Source organism: Ambystoma mexicanum, chromosome 3p (assembly GCF_040938575.1).
Source record: "Ambystoma mexicanum isolate Mex_15411 chromosome 3p, UKY_AmexF1_1, whole genome shotgun sequence".
Classification (NCBI taxonomy): domain Eukaryota; kingdom Metazoa; phylum Chordata; class Amphibia; order Caudata; family Ambystomatidae; genus Ambystoma; species Ambystoma mexicanum.
In genome coordinates this window covers 738030016-738048134 of record NC_090925.1, presented here as the reverse complement: position 1 = coordinate 738048134, position 18119 = coordinate 738030016, and the positions used below count along the sequence as shown (strand labels likewise).

At 49.6% G+C, this 18119-nt stretch overlaps 1 protein-coding gene across 1 annotated transcript in view; it reads right to left on the bottom strand.

Moving 5' to 3' along the window:
* The window catches only part of SRCAP (Snf2 related CREBBP activator protein), a 2075623-nt gene that overhangs the window by 1303085 nt on the left and 754419 nt on the right, over window positions 1-18119 (bottom strand). Inside the window, exon 9 of the mRNA XM_069651627.1 lies at window positions 5666-5755. Within this exon, the coding sequence (XP_069507728.1) occupies window positions 5666-5755 (90 nt within the window). The remainder of the gene's footprint in view (window positions 1-5665; window positions 5756-18119) is intronic.

Here is an 18119-nt window from a genome sequence, read left to right as displayed (position 1 = left end):
TTACGGAATATCATCAGCCGCTGCCGTAATGCAGTCCCACAGGGTATGGGTGAACCTGGCTAGGGTACAGGTGACATTTGCTGACTTGAGAGCCACACTACCCGAGGTAAAGACCTTACGGTCCCAAGCATCCACTTCCTTATCCTCTCTATCAGGGGGGAAAGATGGATAGGGTGTTTGCCTTGCAGAAGTTGCTGCCTGAATTACCAGACTCTCAGGCGTGTGATGCCTCTAAATAATCAGGGTCACAACTAGAAGGTCTGTACTTCTTAGGAAAATTAATGTTAACTGCAGAAACAGTCTCAGGAGCCTTCCAGTTTTTTTCCACTGTTCTTTGAAGCGCCCTATGAAAGGGGAGAACTGGGTCCTTCTGGGGGCCCTGATCCAGGATATCAGTCATATCCTGATCAAATGTGGGGTGAGGATCTACCCCAGCCCATGTATTCAATAACACTATTCATCAAACTCCTGTACCCTGAATCTGCATGTTCTGCAGGGTCAGTTCTTGTAAAGTCGAGCTCTGGCGACGTGTCAATGCCAATAGCAGAGTGAAGGGTGTTACAGAGGTCTTTAATTTTCCATTCTGGATCAATTCATTCCTCTGGCACCCCCTCTGGTACCAAACTGTACCCCAAAAGGAGCAACTTCTTCCTCCGAGGCACTCTCCTCTTCAAAGATAGAGGACATGGATTTTACAAAGTCTGATTTAGGTAAGGGAGTAAACCTCCTTTCCTGTGTCTCAGTTTGCATCGAGGGAAACGAAGGAGTCTTCAAAGGCGTCGATGACGTCTTCAAAGAAGGTGCCAAAACCTCCTTTGGCTTCGGTGTCGAACCCGTAGGCGCTGATGGCGTTGACAAAGTCGAGTGCTTCAACGACTTATGTTTCTTCGTCGGTGTCGGGGAATCACTCGATTCTCGATGAACCTTTGACAATTTGACGCTGGGTCGAGATTTGAGCTTCAGCTTACTACTGCTTATGCCCACAGTAGTTTGATTCTCCTGCGCCGTCCAACGGAGCGACCGGGGTCTGGCTCTTTCGAGGTTTCTTTAAGGGGGGGGGTCGCGCTGCATTCTCAAAGACCATCATTTGCTTTGTAAATTCATCCCATTTCCTTGGGGAATCTGACTCAGTCGGACATCTTACCAATTCGGTAGATGCGTGAGAGGAAGAGGAGGGAGATCTGTGTCTCCTCTTCATCTTCTTTGAAGAAGATGAAGAACGTCTCGATCTACTATGTGATCGAGACCTCTTCGAATGTTTACACCGATCCGAATCCCTCGATTCGCACAACTTTCTATTTTTTTTTTTTACTAGGCCTTGGAAGCTTCCCATCCCCTCCGCCAGTTTACCTTTTCTCTCACGAAGAGCTTGTAACTTCCCTACTGCGTGCATTGATCCATCTTGAGATAGGCCTGGCTGCTCAGCCACACTACCAACCTGTGTAGTACAGACTTATACCAAAGTTTGGGCCCCTATTGCCAGGTGATCAAGGTTATTGTGCACCCAAAGGGTACTGCTCCAAATCTTGCCTAACAATAGGTATGAGGGCCTTCTGCCAAAGCCCCTCTTTCCCAATAACAGTCTTTTTGCAGCAGGCCTGTCGTAACAAACAAGCACCAAATCTCCCTTCTTATCAGGATTTTCACAGTCACAAGTTCTTGTTAACACGAAGTTCACAATTAGTCGCTATCATTCGGGCTCGGACTCACTTTCTTATTTCTCCTCTTCGTATCAAAAATGGAAGACTTTCGGATGTGTGATGGGTTTTGCTTAAGCTGTCGCAGGAATACTTTGTTTCACCTAATTTCTCATTCATTCCAATCTTATATTTTTGTTTCTGCCACTTCTTGGCTGGATACGTTACAGAGACCTTCGAATGAGCACCCTTGCGATGCCGGTCCACTCTGTCAGTGGTATTGTACCTTCCTCCGTTCGATTTTAAACATCCATTACCAATTAATCTTTCCTCACACCTTTCATCACACGTATTAACTATCTTCGTACTTGCAAACTTTACACACACAATATTGCTGCTTGCAACCTTGACTTCAACACAGACCGTCCTCGCATCGGTCTCGCCAAGTCACTGGCTGTGTTGATCTCTCTGGCGCTGCTTTAATCTTGGAGACAAGGACGGTACCACGGCAGCAACTTGGTCAGCCGTGCACGAGGGCCCCGGGTATCTCCAACACACAATACAGGATTCTTCAATCTGGTTTCCTGGCCTTATGCTTGTAAATCTGAAGGATTTCAGAAAGTAACGGTTTCTAACTGGAAAGGTCAGGGGTAACTCCTTCCTTGCGCACCCTTCTTGGTTTGCCGTCTTTCTTCCCTCGCTTAGCTGCCACTGGGAACATACTGTTCCTTCATGTGCTTTAACTCGCTCAGAGTGTGCTCTCGTGCTCCGCATTTTATCCGTGTGGGGAAGCATTTGAGTGGTTAGCAGGAATTGCCTGACCACAGTAGTGGGAGATGGCAGGTACAATGCTCGGGTGCAAGTCTGTTTTCTACCAGAGCGGGTTGTCCAGGGGAAAGTGTTTGTGAACGGAAAGGGTGACTGGGGTGGGAGGGGGTTTGGGGGCAAGGGGGCATGATGGTGGGATGGTAAGAGTTCCTAAATATCCAACCAGGTAGAATGGGGTAAAGGTGTTACAGTGAGGGGGCTACCACATCTCGCCATCAGGTGGTCCCACTCCTTGAAGACCCCTCACCCAGGTGATCCTCCCCCACTGGTCCACCCCCAGGGACTGGATTCAAAGGTGATGGTTGAGCCCGGGCCACCGAAGAGAGAGAACCCCGGAGACTAGCGGGTGAGATACTTTCTGGTTTCTCACAGTACACTGAATAAATACACGGAATAAATACCTTTATTTTCTTTTATAGGATGTACCAGCTCTATTGACTTTTTTCTAGTAGTGTTTCCATCTCCTCTTGTAGAATAAGGAAATGTTCCAAAAGTCCTTTTTCTTGCACAAGGATGGTGGTGGCATGGAGTTTCGATGTGCTCTATGGTACCTTTTGATCACTGTCGAAAGCACCCAGCGATCTGACGTTATTACCTCCCATTGCTGGGTGAAGAGTGTAATGCAACCCCCAACTGGGAACGTGAACCGGCCTTTCATTTCTTTGGCCAGGTTGCTGAACCTCTAAACAAGAGATCCCCAAACTGTGAGGTGCGCCCCCCCCAGGGGCGCACACCCACATCCCAGTGGGGGCGCGAGAGCCTAGCATGAAATGTAAAAAAATAAAAACTTTTTTTAGATTGGAAGAAATGCGCAGGGGCCGCTCAAATGGTCAGACTGGACCATAAAACGGCCTTAGGCACCAATTAAAAAGTGGCCAGCAGTTGCAAATGGATATTCAGTCCTTTAGTTACAGACTGAATAGTACCCAGGGGGTGTTTTTTGTTGAAATATAAACAAATTGTGATATTTAAAGTATATGTATTCCGCCACAATGGTCAAAACTACTAGCTGCATAGCAAAGTAACTCCTCAACTGGTCCACATTGGCCAAAAAAGTGGCACATGTTGACGGGCCTACACTAGCATTTTGCATTTTTGGTACGTTATCGCCCTATTGCCCTGTAGGCCAGTCCAAGCCTGGCAGCTCATTCATAATGGGTGAGGGGGCGTCCACCCACTGGCCCAGTCATGCATTATGGAGGAGCTGAGGAGCCGGCCCAGTGAAACACTGAGTACTCCCTCAGCTGCTTTTTCCAGCTGAGGGAGTGCTCCTGGGCTGGCTGAACTGTCAAAGGGAAACACTGTTTGCCTTTGACAGTTCAGTTCCCCAGCCGCACCTGATCACTGAGCCATGCAACACTGGGGCGTTTTGCTTCGCCAGCCTTGCATAGCTCATTGCAAATGCTGGCTGGGAACCTGCATGTATGTATATATGTGCGAGGGGGTGCTCTTGCGCCTACTCGCACATATGGGCAAAGCAACCTGGAGCGGGGCATATTATCAACCACACGCCAGGGCCCTGCAAAAGGTACGTTTATGGTAATTTATTTTTTAATTTAAATATGTGTATGGATGCGTGTATGCTTGGGTTATGGGGCTGTGGTGGGAGCAAGATGGGCGGGAGCACTGGGATAGTGGTGGGAGCAGGGTGGGGAGAGCCCAGGGCCTGTACTGGGAGTAGGGTGCTATGACGGTGTGCAAAAGTTCATCTGGCACATTTCGGGCGCCCGGCCTGTTCAAATTTTGCACTGGGGGGCCCAGGCAAAAAAAGTTTGAAGACCACTGCGCTAGAGGCTGCAACCCTGCCTCGCCCTTTTCCTCTGCGAATCCCTCTCTGTTGGATGGACTGACAGGAGGTCAAATGAGGTTGGAGACTGTAAAAAGAGGAACCGGATACCCAAAATCCTATTTGGTTAGATCTATTGAAACCTCTGCTATGAAATGTATGCTGTGTGTTTAAGACACCTCTCTGGACATATGGCGTATTTTTGATTTGTCCTACAGTTTTTATTGTCTCATGATCCTTTTTGGTGGTTTCAAGTTGGTTATCAACGTTTTTTCCGAACAGAACTGCATCTTCAAAAGGAAATTTGATGAGTGCTGCTCGAGTTTTCTGGTTTAAACCAAGAATCAGAGAGCCACAGTGCCTTTTTAGCAGGGTTCCGTCAGCAAGGACTCTCCCTGAGGTGTTGGCCGATTCCAGGACATTTTTAAGAATATTTTGGGTTGTGTGATATTACCTTTGCAAGTCATTTTTATAGTATGTTCTTGGACCAATAATATAGAATGTTTATACTTACTCTAACAGTCGTCATTGATTGCTCATTGTGTGGACTCATTGTGGAGCTCTGAACACTCACCTCTCCTGAGACTAAGCCTTGACCACTCTCCATGCTGCCACGATTGGTTTGACTGAACTCCCAGAGTTTCCCCCAGTAAACTAACTATGGTAGCCTCCTAAACTCAGTCTACAAGGCCAGAGTTTAGAAATCCACTACAATAGGTTGCATTGCTTAAATCAACTCAAATGCAATAAAGTGGACCTGAAATCTAGGTGTGGAAAGATCTCTGTAATCATGGATTTTACGGGGAAAAAACATACTGTAACAAGCAAGTGCTATGGCTATTATATGCAGGAGGCATATAAACTCATGCCGAATGGCTTCATCTGTGTCCATGTAATGCTGATAAACATATTCCGTCACAGGCACGACATACCATACATATCGAGGAAAGCAGACCCGACATAATGGTAAGATTAAATTAACTGATTTAGTTTTGAAATGTGGAATTATATTTGCAATGTGTGTTCTGAGATAAAGAGATAACACCCACAAGAAGATCATTTTTTAAAATTATTGATAAAGATCTCTTCAGGGCCAACTTTAGCTATAGGTGATCACCCTCCTATCAGAGTGGTTCAATAAAGGATTAGTGACTTAAACAGAGGTTCCAAAAGCTGACCAATCGAACATATGTCAAGTCAGGAAGAACCAAAGGGGAAATGGCTTCAGGGTAATATAGAACTATTTTATGAAAGGGATATGAATACTTAAGGTGTTCAACATGGCTCAAGACAAGAGACAGAGGCTGCCAGTGGACTGAACTCAAAGTTTGCCAACATCTGAATAGACATGAGAATAGGAATATTTCACCAGAATGAGGTGAGACAGGTTTTCAAAGTTAAATAGTAAACAAACCTTCCTCTGCTAACTTATCCAATTCAGCAAGATGATCAACTTCTCCATCCAATGCCTCCTCGGCCTCTATGGTCTCTTCCTCATCTTCGGCTGTTAACAAAACATACCAAAAAAATGATTTTGATCAAAACACTAGATCACTAACATACTTATGCTGAAAGAGAAAACAATCTGCTTCAACAAATAAACCAACAGAGCAGTAATAAACACGTTATTTGACTTGCGCCATTTACAGAGAAATAAGCATATCACATAAAATATTTTAAATAAACTAAAATACATACAGATCCGTGTAGCAATTTAAATGCACAGGTTGCTAAGTTTAGATACATAAAACCTTCATGCAAGGCGAAGTTAAAATTGTCTTCCTAAACATTTAAAATATGTATTTACATATTCCCAGAGATCAGAGATAAAACACCTATCAACAAAAGACGAACAGCATTACTACAGAAACCGATCTAACATGAAGTATAAAATGACAATGCAGCTATTGCCTCCTTAGATCCAATAGTATATTGCATATTAATAAAAATGAGGTCAATCCTCAGAAGCCCCAATACCACGGGAACAGTGCTTGTTCTTAAAAAGCCAGGACATTCCGATCCTTTAACTGTAGAGTATTAAACCCGAAAATTAACTAGGAAGGAATCCCTAGGCCGTGATACACTCTCGCTGTGCTCTCATAACAAGTTGCAGCCGTTTGTTAGTAATTTAATATATCTTCCCAAAGCTTCCAAAATAATATTCATTAGTCTTTTGGTGCAACGTTTCCCCAATTACTATAATTACATGAAGATGCAGTGCACATCCACAGATGTGTCCCAATTTGATCAGCCAATGCATTTCGGAGCTTGCTCTGTCATCAGGGCTGGACACTACATATTGCATATCGCTTGCGCATTCTCAATGTCACTGGGCCTAGCAAGATCGCTGTTTTGCTCTCGCCGGTTCCCCTCCCTTGCCTTGTCGCGCTCCAAAACATTTGTGTATGAGCACGATAGAAATAAAATAATCAATAAGTGTAAAACTGAAGATAAGTGAATAAATCAATCAGGAGTGGATAAATACCCCAAGTGTGTGGTTCATACCATAGAGCTGACGTAGAAAAAGAAAAGATCAAAAAACCAGGGTCCACATATAAATGGGATATATTACTGGGCTTAGAGTCACATGCTGCAGAGTAGTACAGTGGTTTTCAAAACTCGAAAAGGGACGTCGACAGGACATGCCAATAATACAATCCTTAGTGTGACGTCCACTGTACCCATGGTCCTTCACGTGTCAAGGTCCCTCAGATTGTTTTGTTTCTGACATGAGGTAGCATGAAGTGTAGAGTGATTACAGGTGTATTAAAGCAGATATGTATCAAATAAGCTCATATACGCTCATAGAACAGCTCCAAGGGGAGGAAGGGTGGGCGAATGTGAATCTAAGCAGGTCCAAGCATCAGAAATACTATTACGGGGAGTAATGTATCCCTTCTGAGGCTTGTGGAATCTGCTTAGATCACATGGTATGCATAGATTAGCAAGCAGTGTTCGGAGAAGGTGGTAGGTTGTGAGACTGTCCAGCGGCAAATATGTTTTAGAACCGCTTGTCCCACCTGTGTATCTGCTTTGGAATGAGTATCAATGCAGTAATGCAGAGTGAAATGATATACTGCGCTCCCTGTAGCTGCTTTACAAATGGTGTCTAGCTGGACATTTGCGATAAAGGCCAAAGTACCTCCTGTACCCCTTTGGAGTGAGCTCTTGGTGTGAAAGGCAGCGTTTTTCTTGATAATGAGAAACAGAGCTGTATGCATCCGACTATCCACCTGGAGATGGCATTCTTGGAAATACGGTCTCCTCCTTTGCCTGTTGCTACAGAGACAAACAGTGATCTGCTTATTTGAGCGGTCTGGTCTTGTTTACATAGTAAAGGATCGCCCTCCTTACATCTAATGTATGGAGTTTTCTCTCAGCTGAGCTTGTTGGGTTCTGAAAGAAGGCCGGTAGCTCAATGGATTGGTTTACGTGAAATTTGAAGATGAATTTAGGTGAAAACCTAGGGTGTGTTCGTAAAAAACCAATTTGTCCTTGGGGATGACAAAGAAAGGGTCCTGCACTAACCATGCTTGAAGTTCACTGACTCGTCTTATGGAGGTAATAGCCACTAAGAAGGCAGTTTTGTAAGTAAGGTGTTTAAGACTTGCCTTATGCATAGGCTCAAAGGGAGGTCCCATGAGCTTTGCAAGAACTACGTTGAGATCCCAGCCTGGCGCTGGGTTTGAAATTGGAGGGTGGAGTCTCTTTACTCCCCCCATGAATGCTTTGATGACAGGGACTTTCCACCACAATACTTTACTCTGAGAGGTGGTGTAAGCTGATAAAGCTTACCAGGTGAACCTTTATAGAGTTGAATACTAACCTCAAGTCTAACAAGTGGAGCATTCATTGAGTGAGGTTGAGGGTGTAGTGTTATTCCCCTGTGTTGGGTAAGTAAGTTGGTCTGGCACAGGAGTTTGATGGGTTCGCACATCACCAGTTTGCGCAGATATGGATACCATGGTTGTCACGCCCACATAGGAGCAACTAGGATGAGCATCATTTGGTCTCCGTGGATCTTGTTCACCACCATGTTCATAAGAGGAGTTGGGGGGGGGGGTGTAAGCAAATTTCCCTGACGAGCTCATCCATGGGGCGTTCCTCTTGGGAATCTGGTTGGGGAAATCGGGACGCGAAGTCTGGGCATAGCTTGTTTTCTCTTGTAGCAAACAAGTCTAGCGTGGGGTAACCCCACTGTGAGAAGATGGGGTCTACGACATTTGTGTCTAGTTGCCACTCCTGTTCTTCTAGGAGGGGATCTCTGCTCAGGGAGTCCGCTAGAGTGTGGCGTTCCCCTGGAATGTGTTGGGAAGATCGGAATACCCCACGTCTGACTACCCATTTCCATATTTTCTGTAGTAGCTTGGACAGATTTGGAGAATGTGTGGCACCCTGCTGATGCAGAAATTACAAGTTACTCACCGTAGTGACCAACAGTCCCCTTTCATCCATACTGTAGGGGCGTCACCTCCTAAATAGAGGCGCGTGGGGGTGCGGCCCTGGGAGCATGCGCTACCCTGACTCCGCCCACCAGCGTCCCTCCTCAGTCCCAATTGACCACGTCGACAATATTTATCATTGCCTAATGACTCCAGTATTATTATGGGGGGGGGGGGCACATATGGAGGAAAGGGGACTAACTTTAGTGAGTAACTTGTAATTACTTTTACGTCCCGTCCCCTTTCCTCCATTCTGTATGGGCAATTACAACTGAATGTAGCACCAAGGTGGAGAGGAGACCCTCCTTAAGCAAATAAGTTCCTCAGAACCGCGTGCCCGAAGGCCGTGTCTGACTTAGACCCGGCGTCCAAACAGTAATGCTTACAGAAAGCTGAAGGGGTGGCCCAGGAAGCTGCCCTGCTTATGACCTGCCACAGAACCTGCCACTGGAATGTGATGGCCGTGGCCTTGGCTCTGACCGCATGAGCGTGCATGCTGGCTGGCAGCGGCTTGCGCTGCCCCTCATAGGCCTCCTTGATGGCCGCAACCATCCACCTTGCGATGGAAGCCTGATAACCGGGTCAGAAGTCCTCAAAGGTGACAAAAAGTGAGTATGACTTGCAGAAGCCCTTGGTCCTATCCAATTTTAGAGCGCGTCTGACATCCAGACAGTGCAAGACTCTCTGAGCCTCATCCTTTGGGTCAGCAAAGAAAGTAGGTAAGACTAATGGAAAGAGGAGGGTACCTTAGGTAGGAACGCCGGGTGAGTCTGCAGGAACACCTTATCCCTGTGGAAAATGGTATAGGGTTCTGAAGCCACCAGAGCCTGGAACTCGCTGCTATGCGATCGGATAGGAGTCCTACTAGCAGAGCTGTCTTGATGGGGACCAGCCTGATGTCCGTGGATGCCATTGGCTCAAAGGGTATGTGCGCCAATTCGCCCAACACCAAATTTAGGTCCCACACAGGGTGTGGCATCTTGATTTGGGGGGTGGGGGGGTAAAGCCTGGACAAGCCCATTAGATGTTGGACTAGAACACCTCATCCTCCAAATTCCCGTAGGCCCCAATGGCCGCCAGATCGGTGGCAAAATGTGTGGGCAAGGTGTGCCGAGAAAGAGCAGACATCGGGCCAGTGTGCACATCGGAGGGGTTGGGGGGGATCAATCGCCTTAGAATCTACCCAGTGACAGAACCTGCTCCATTTACTCTCATATTGGCTCCTAGTGGTCTTGCTCCTACTGCCCTGGATATCTCCAGGTTAGACAGCGATAGGCCAAGGTGTTAGAGGGTGATCTGATCAGGAACCACGCTGCGAGGGCTAGCTTCTGAGGAGTGGGTGGAGTACCCTGCCCCCCTGCTGGGACAGGAGAGGTGCTGGGCCCAGCAGGGGGTGAATGGGTGGTCTGTCTGAGACTGAGCAATTCGGAAAACCGCAGTCTTGCTGGCCACCAGGGCATGATCACTATGATGCCGAGGTGACAAGCCTCCTTTATCCTGCAGAGTACCCTGGGGATCAGCGGTGTGGGAGGAAAGGCATAGGCTCTCATGCCCTCCCTTGAATCTGCATGGCATCGCCAAGGAGCTGGGGCCCTGTCCCAGCCAAGATGCGAACTGCGGGCATTTCCTGTTCTTCAAGGAGGCAAATAGATCGACCTGAGGATGGCCTCATGTGTTGAAGACCACCTACAGCACCTCGTCGTTCAATTGCCACTCTTAATTGTCCGCTCCCAGCCTGCTGAGTCTGTCCGCTTCCAAGCTGGACTCCCCCCAGAGGTGGATGGCCCAAGATGGATGTCTTCCAGTGCCCATTCCCACATGCAGACCGTAATAATGGTGACATGTGGATCCGGCTGCCGGAATGGCCTGCACGTCCGCATATTGCAGTCCTTGGAACACCACTTGAGGTCCGCGTGGAGAGAAGCCGATATGCGGACCAGCTCCGCTTGGGAGCCCTTCTCCTGATTCCATGAGGCTGCGAAGTCCAGCTGCACTCTCCTCATCTGGAGCCTCGTGAGGGGCATGGCCGAGAGGACAGCTGCCATGATGGCCAGTAGGTGCTGGTACCACCAAGCCAAAGTCAGTGGTCTGGTAAGGAAGTGCATAGAGGCCCTCTTGATGGCAGTAATCTTGTACTCCGAGGGAAAAACTTTCTCGAAAAGGGTATCCCAGGGGAGTCCCAGGAAGGTGAGAACTTGCTTGGGCTGTAGCGGAGACTTCTTGAGGTTGATAGTAAACCCCAAGTCGTGGAGCGTGTTCATGAGCATGGAGGAAGTGTGGGTAGCCCCCTCCTGGGATCTCGCCCTGACGAGTCAGTCGTCCAGGTACGGGTACACATGGTGGCCCTGGGCCATGAGGAGGGCTGCCACTGCATTCATGAGTCTGGTAAATAATCTGGGGGCTGAGTTGAGGCCAAAGGGAAGCATCATGTACTGGAAATGACAGCGTAGGAAGGAGCGATGGGGCTGCCAAACCGGGACGTGTAGGTAGGCGTCCCTCGATTCAGGGAGCACATCCAGTCTCCCCTGCACAATGTCTCCGCAATGAGTGCTGGCGTAACCATCTTGTATTTCTGCAGAGGGAGGAAGAGGTTGAGGGTGGACAGGTCCAAACACCTCTCAGGCCAGCCTGGTTCTTTTTTGGTATGGTGAAAATCCTGGAATAGAAGATTAAAACTCTCTCCAAGGTTGCCACTTCTTCCACTGCTTGCCTCTCGATGAGCGACCGGATCCCTGCCAACAGAGTTACTGTCCCAATCTGTGGGAGTCGGGAGGGAGAAGGGAGGGAGGTGAGGTATCGCTAGACAGTACCCCTTGGATATTACAGAGGATCCAGGGGTACGTAAGGTTCTGGCGCCAAAAATGCACGCGAGAGACAAGCCTGCCACCCACTGGAGACACATGGACCCGAAGGGACGCGTCATGCTTCTGTATCGTCTGTGGCTGCTGCTGAGGGGAGGGGGGGGTAACTAGAAGTAGCCCTTCCTTCCCCTCCCTCCCCCCCTTCCTTTTTGTTGCTTGCGCCGGTGCGGACTCTGAGCGGAAAGGCTGTCTCGACCTATGTTCCTGGAATCCACGGAACACCCCTGAAACACCTGCCCTTTGTGGGAGTGTTGATGCGACTGGGTATATGCCTTGGGTGTGGCCTTTGTCTGGATAAAGATTTTGCAGTCTGCAAGCTGTTCTTTTTATCCAATTCTTTGTCAGTGGAAGCGGTCACTACCCTCGAACAGAAGGTCCAATATGCCATCCTGGACGTCGGCGTTAAACTAAGTAGCCCAAAGCCAGGCCATCCTTATGTCCGTGGCGATGCAGATGGCCCGGCAAGAGGTATCTATGTGGGCCACTGTTGACTCAATGATGTCCTGCGCTACCAGCCTGGATTCTCCTAGACCCGCCTTGAAGCGTGCCTGGTTCTGCACCAGAAGGAAGTCTTCTATTTCCCGCCACAACCTCTGGTTAGCGGCTGCCAGCATGGTATCCGCGTTGGCTTGATGCAGGTGCAGGGAGGCATCCGAGTACACCTTCTTCCCATACGGCTCCAAGATCATCTCCTCCTTGCTTAGCAGCGCCGAGGACAAGGTGGCCGAGGACGACTGAGGCTTCGAGTAGAGTGATGCTGCAGCAATCACAGAAGAATGCGGCTGGGGGTGCGTTAATAACAAGAGTATCCCCTTCCATCTGTCTACTTGGCATCGAGGTGCTGATTGACAGGTTGGGCCGAGTGTGACTTGAGCCACCCCTTCTTGGCCGGGGCCACAATGTCTTTCTGCATTTGGATACCAATTTTGGTAGGGGGTGGGGGGATTGCAAGGTGAGGACTTCTGCCAAGAACCCCTGCTTGGGCTGCTCAACCTCAAGTTGAGTAAGGCCCAGATATTCTGCCAAGCCTGCAAGCCTATCGTGGAAGGCCTTCGTGACGACGGCGTGTCAGGGTCGTCCTCCTCCTCGTCTGTGTCCACCAAAGTGTCCGGCTGGTCCGGAGCGGGTGAAGGAGTGCTGGGCGAAGTGGGCTGCGGTGTGGAGATCGGAGCCATAGGCTGCTGCAGAGGCTGGTGTGGAACCGCCTGAACGGTGGGAGGCAGGGGAGCCGGAATCGGAGGAGCCGGCAGGGGCAGCAGGGGCTGTGCTGGGGCCAGTGGTGCCGGAGCCATTGGAGGAATGACAATGGGCAATGGAAGAGTGACTGGAGGGAGCAAGTCCCTGAGTGCATCCCGTAGGATGGCCCTGTTAGGGAGAATTCTCTGTTAAGGCTAATTTCCCAAACCCTAGTGAGTCCCCCAGCAGTTTTGCTGGATTTTTGGGGTTTATTTTTTTCTCCTGCTAAGAGTGAGCCTCTTTCTCCCACTCTTAGACATGATCTAAGTATGTCCTTTGACTGTAAATGTGTTTTATGGGCTATTGGGTCTTTTATTCCACAGGGCTTCATGTGTTTTTGGTATATGTGTTACACAGCACCCTCAGTGCAGTAACACAGGGGTGTCAGTGACCCCAAACATAGACTCCATACCCTGGGACTGACTACTGTCTCCCAGGGCATGTAAAGTCACCATTGGCTTTACTAGTCTCAAATTGTGAACAGAACCGGTACAAACCATCATATTGTGGAAGTACTGGTAGGGGTAATTCGATTGCCCCTCGGTCTGTTTTCCAAGGGGGCACTGTCCAGTCCCCCCCCTTGTCGAGTTTCTGTCTGGTAGCAGTGGATACCACGCAAGGATTTTCCCATTCATTTTAAACGCACCACTTTTTGGTGCAATGTTAAAGATACTGCCGGGTTATTTATTTAATATTTATTAGCCAGTTGGGTCTTTTTGCCAGGACTCAGTTTTAAAATGGCGTTTGTGTTCGCCTCTGAAACTCTAACCCAAGTCGAGCCCTTTGTTCCACTTTTTGGCGGGCTTCTGCACAGAAGCCCTCCAAATAGTGCCACTCTGTCTGGGGTCTACAGGATGTGTGGGAGGGGGATTAGGCACCCTGGACTGAGTTGCCTTGGCAACTCAAGTCGCACTCTTGTGTGATTGGCCCAGTGGTGAGCCGCCACCACTTAGCATGTTTGTGTGACAGCTAGGCTGATGAATGGGGGTTTTTCTGCATAAAAACAGGGCTTTGGGGACTGCAACTTCAGAAGTCGCCACAGGACCTAAGGAATCCGAAGAGGGGAGAAGCTGAGCCATCTACAAGACGACACCACCGGTGGAGCCCTGCTGTACGAACTCACCACTTCCCCGACGACAGAGGAGATTTTCTTCCAGGAGAGAATTCTTCCCTTTGAGCTGGTGGGACCAACCAGTTCGCCTTTTTCGCCTTCCTGGATCGTCTCGTAGTCGAATCGCCCGTGCCAAGCACCCTTGCGCCCGGATAGCCACGCTTCACCACTTCCGCGAATAAAAGGGTTGTACCTTTTAATCGGGAAACTGCGGCTGGTTTCTTCCCTGGCAAAGTTCGCCGAGAACCCAAGATCCGTCAGGAAGCGCATAGTCTTCGCCGTGTGGTCGACGGCGATCTCCTTAGAGCTGGCCCGGATGAGCCAGTCGTCCAGATGAGGTTAGACGTGAATCCCCCGTAGTCGCAGCTGCAGCGCCACTGGTGCCAGGCACTTGGTGAAGACCCTTAGCGCCGACTTCAGTCCGAAGGGAAGGGCTTTGAATTGGTAGTGCTTCCCTTGAACCACGAAACGAAGGAACTTGCGGTGTCCTTTATGAATGGGGATGTGGAAGTATGCATCCACCAATTCCAGCGACGACAGGAAGACCCCTCTTCCACCTGTCCGAGCACATGCTGAAGAGTGACCATCCAGACTTTTTGGGACTTGATGTATTTGTTTAATCGACAAAGGTCGAGGATGGGCCTGCAGCCCCTGGTCTTCTTTCTGACAAAGTACCACCTTGAGTACACTCCGGAGCCCGGAGCCTCTTCGGGACGAGCTCCATCGCGCCCTTCTTTAGCATGGCTGGCAATTCCAGCAAAAGCTTAGTGACGTTTTCCTGCCGTGCCACGGGTGGTATTCTGGGGCGTTGAAATTCGAGGGTGTGTCCATGGGCGAGAGAGTCCAGCACCCATCGGTCGGTGGAGATGGTTTTCCACATGCTAAGTTCGTCACCCAGACTCCCAAAGGGTGCACGAGTGGGGGCCGAGGCCACGGCCGGTTCAATCCTGCTTGGACATCGAAGGGCCACCTTGGGGACCCTGGCGACCTCCTCTGCAGGTCTTGGAGCAGCCCCCGTTCGTCTCCTGGGCCGAAGAGCGGGAGGGTTGGCGGTAAGAAGAGGATCCCACGCTGAACCCCTTGGAGGATCCTTGGGACTTGCAGCCTGAGGTCCAAAAGGCCGGCTTCTGTTGCTGAAGAGTGCCCAAAGCACGTGCCGTCTCTGTGTCCACCTTTATGGCTTGGAGAGACTCGTCCACAGCCTTCCCCGAACAAATTGGCCCAGTCGAAGGGCATGTCCAACACCTTCGACTGAACGTCCTGCCGAAAGATGGTGGCCTTGAGCCAGCCACAATGACTAAGGCAAATGCCGTTATCCATTTGACGGAATCCTGCGTCGACAATGTCCGTGGCTACCGTGATCCGACACCACCTCGCCTTCCTGCAGAATTTCCAGTGCCTCCGTCGTCGGGGAGGAAGTCCAGGATGGGAGTGATCTTGAATCACAACTCCCGGATGTAACGAGCTACAATGGTGAGGGCATTGGCGGCCTGGATGGTACTTGCCACAGAATAGATGACCCATCGTCCTATGGCATCTAACTTCATGCACTCGATGTCCGGTGGGGTGGAAGCCGCCAAGGCTGAACCACCCAATAAATTCTTCCAGGCCGCCGCGGACACCACAGAGTCCGGAGAAGGCTGGGCATGTAAGCACTTGGGCGTGTAGTCCAGTACCCTGTACTTTTTCTCAAGGCGATCACTCTTCACCGGGGAAGCGTTCTTCATGAGAGTGTTAGGGAGAATTCTCATTTATGTCTAATTTCCCTCACCTAGTGAGTCACTCAGCAGCTTTGCTGGATTTCTGGGGTTTATTACTTCCACGTGGTAAGTGTGTGAGCCTTTTTCCCACTCTTACATGTGTTTTGCCATGTGTATTACTACTGTGTGAGATCTTGGGCTCTGGAGCTACACCACTCCATGAGACTCACTTTTTGTGTGGGTTACCCAGCACCTTCAGAGCAGTCACACAGGGCTGTCTTTGAGACTTCCCACTGACTCCATTTTTCTGGAGCTGACTACTGTCCCCCAGAAACATGTTAAGTTGCCATTAACTTTATGTAGTCATTTAAACTACAGACCCAGTACACCCCATCTTACATGGAGTATTGGAAAGGGTTAGTTCCTATCCCTTTTTATCTGTACCGCTCTGAGCTTTATTTTGCTCTCTTAATACTAAGACTTGGCTGGTGGCAGTGGTATCTACAATAACTTTTCTACTGCGATTATACTAAATAAACGTGGTACTATTTTAGGCTATAATATTAGCCTCGAACTTAAACCTACTTGACCAAATACTTTTTATTTCGGCTCTGGTTGGGTTTTAACGCCATTTCTTTTTGTTAAAGTCCTTCTTGTGTTTTACTTTGAGCGGCAAACCAGGTTTGTCTCCTTTGTTCGCCGACCTTTGGCGGGCTTCTGTTCAGAAGCCCTCCTTTGGCGTCTGGGTGTCTAGGTGCGCTGAATGTGAGGGAGGGGTTTAGTCACCCCCTGCACAGGGTCTCCTTGGAGACCTGAGTCGCACTTTGTATTGATTGGCTGAGGTGGTTGTCCGGGCCAGACAACCCCTCTGCTGAGTGATTGACAGCCAAGCTGTGTGAATGGGGGATTTTGGCATAAAACGCAGGACTCTTGGGCTGGAAGTCAGAGTCGCCACTGGAACTGCAAAGAACCGAAGAGAAGTGGTGAAGAAGACGACTGCTGCAACTCCCGAGTCCCGGTGAAGCTCTGCTGCAGTCCTGAGCCATCTACCCTTCAACGACAAGACAAGATCCAGTCCCGAGTCTTCTTCCCTTGAGCCTGGTGGGATCAACCAGCTCACCTTCCACAGGCAGAGGATCCTCTTCTTGGTCGAAATCGCTGCACACAGCTGTAGTGGTCCGGATAGCCATCTGAAGAGCCTCTCCTGTTTTAAAGGAGCGCACCTTTTATTCACTGTTGCTTTTGCTGCTGCTGGCTTCATCCCTGGGTAGTGCAGATCGCTCCAGATGTCGTCTTTGTCCCCAGGACTGAAGCTTCAGGAACGGTGGCCCTAGCACCAGCTATTCTTCATACGAATAAGGTACTGTGTCTGACTTCGAGGAACTAGGGTGAACCCCTTTTCTCCTCACCAAAGGCTTGTCCTTATCTTCCTTCCCTCTTATAACTTTTGCTTCCCTTTTTGACAATATCTAAGTCCTCCTAGCAACCTCGAATCGTGAACTGTTCTAATCTTGTGATCCTCGACAACAGGACCCCTTGTCCCATTGACACTGGCGCATGCCTATTGACTTATCTATGTTTTAGAAAGTGTCTCTTGATTCTATCTGCCTTGACAAAAGTATTGCCTATGATTTTTATCCCCAACTCTCTTGTGTTAATTCATGTGCTAAGTGTGTTTGACTACGGTAACATTTCTGCTCGCGGGTACGCTTCACTTTCATAACACCGAACTGTTGTTACTGTCAAAAAGTGATCGGCTAACAATCCCCAGTAAAGTCTTTGTTTCACAACACTGCTCATAGGAAGCCCGCCTTATTCTCCTCCTGAGCGAGCTGAAAAAGTTCAGATGCTCTGGAGATTGAGTGGAACGAGCCAATCTCATTCGGCGGTGAAGATCTGGGTGGCGGAGACGGAAGGTCCCCTAAACCGCCGTGGGTGGCAAGGAGGTGGAGGGTGTACTATCTTCCGCTTGTCCGGGGGTTCCCCTATGGGGGAGTGCGGAGGGGGTCAACCGGCACTGGCGGGGCCGCCGGCACAATAGGCATCCTTGACTGGATCACAGAGACCAGCGTATGCAGTGCCGAAAGGATGTCCACCGAGAGGTCTCTAGGAGGTGCCCGAGGTGGGGTTGGCAGCTGAGGTGCAGGTGGAAATAGGCCGCTGAAGTACCAGCTGGGAGCCCAGACCATCGTCGCCATGCTGCTCTTCCTCAAGGGAGTCCTCGCCGTTGTCACCTTCATCGTCGGCGCGCTCGTTGTAGGGCCCGCTTCCTACTTTTCCTCCCTCCTGCACGGTTTGCAGCTCGGTGAGCTCCTCAGAGGAGATATCCGTCCCTTGGAGGGCCACTGCACTCCCCGCCCCCACCTTCTTTGCATCCAGCGGTGAAGGACTCGTGGAGATGCCGGGCATCCTCTTCGCCAGGGTCTTCTCTATAGGCCTGCAGGCAGCCTCCCTCCTAGGAGGAAGGGACACCCTGGTCTTAGGGGACGCATCCTGCGGGACCGTCTTGGCGGCCTTC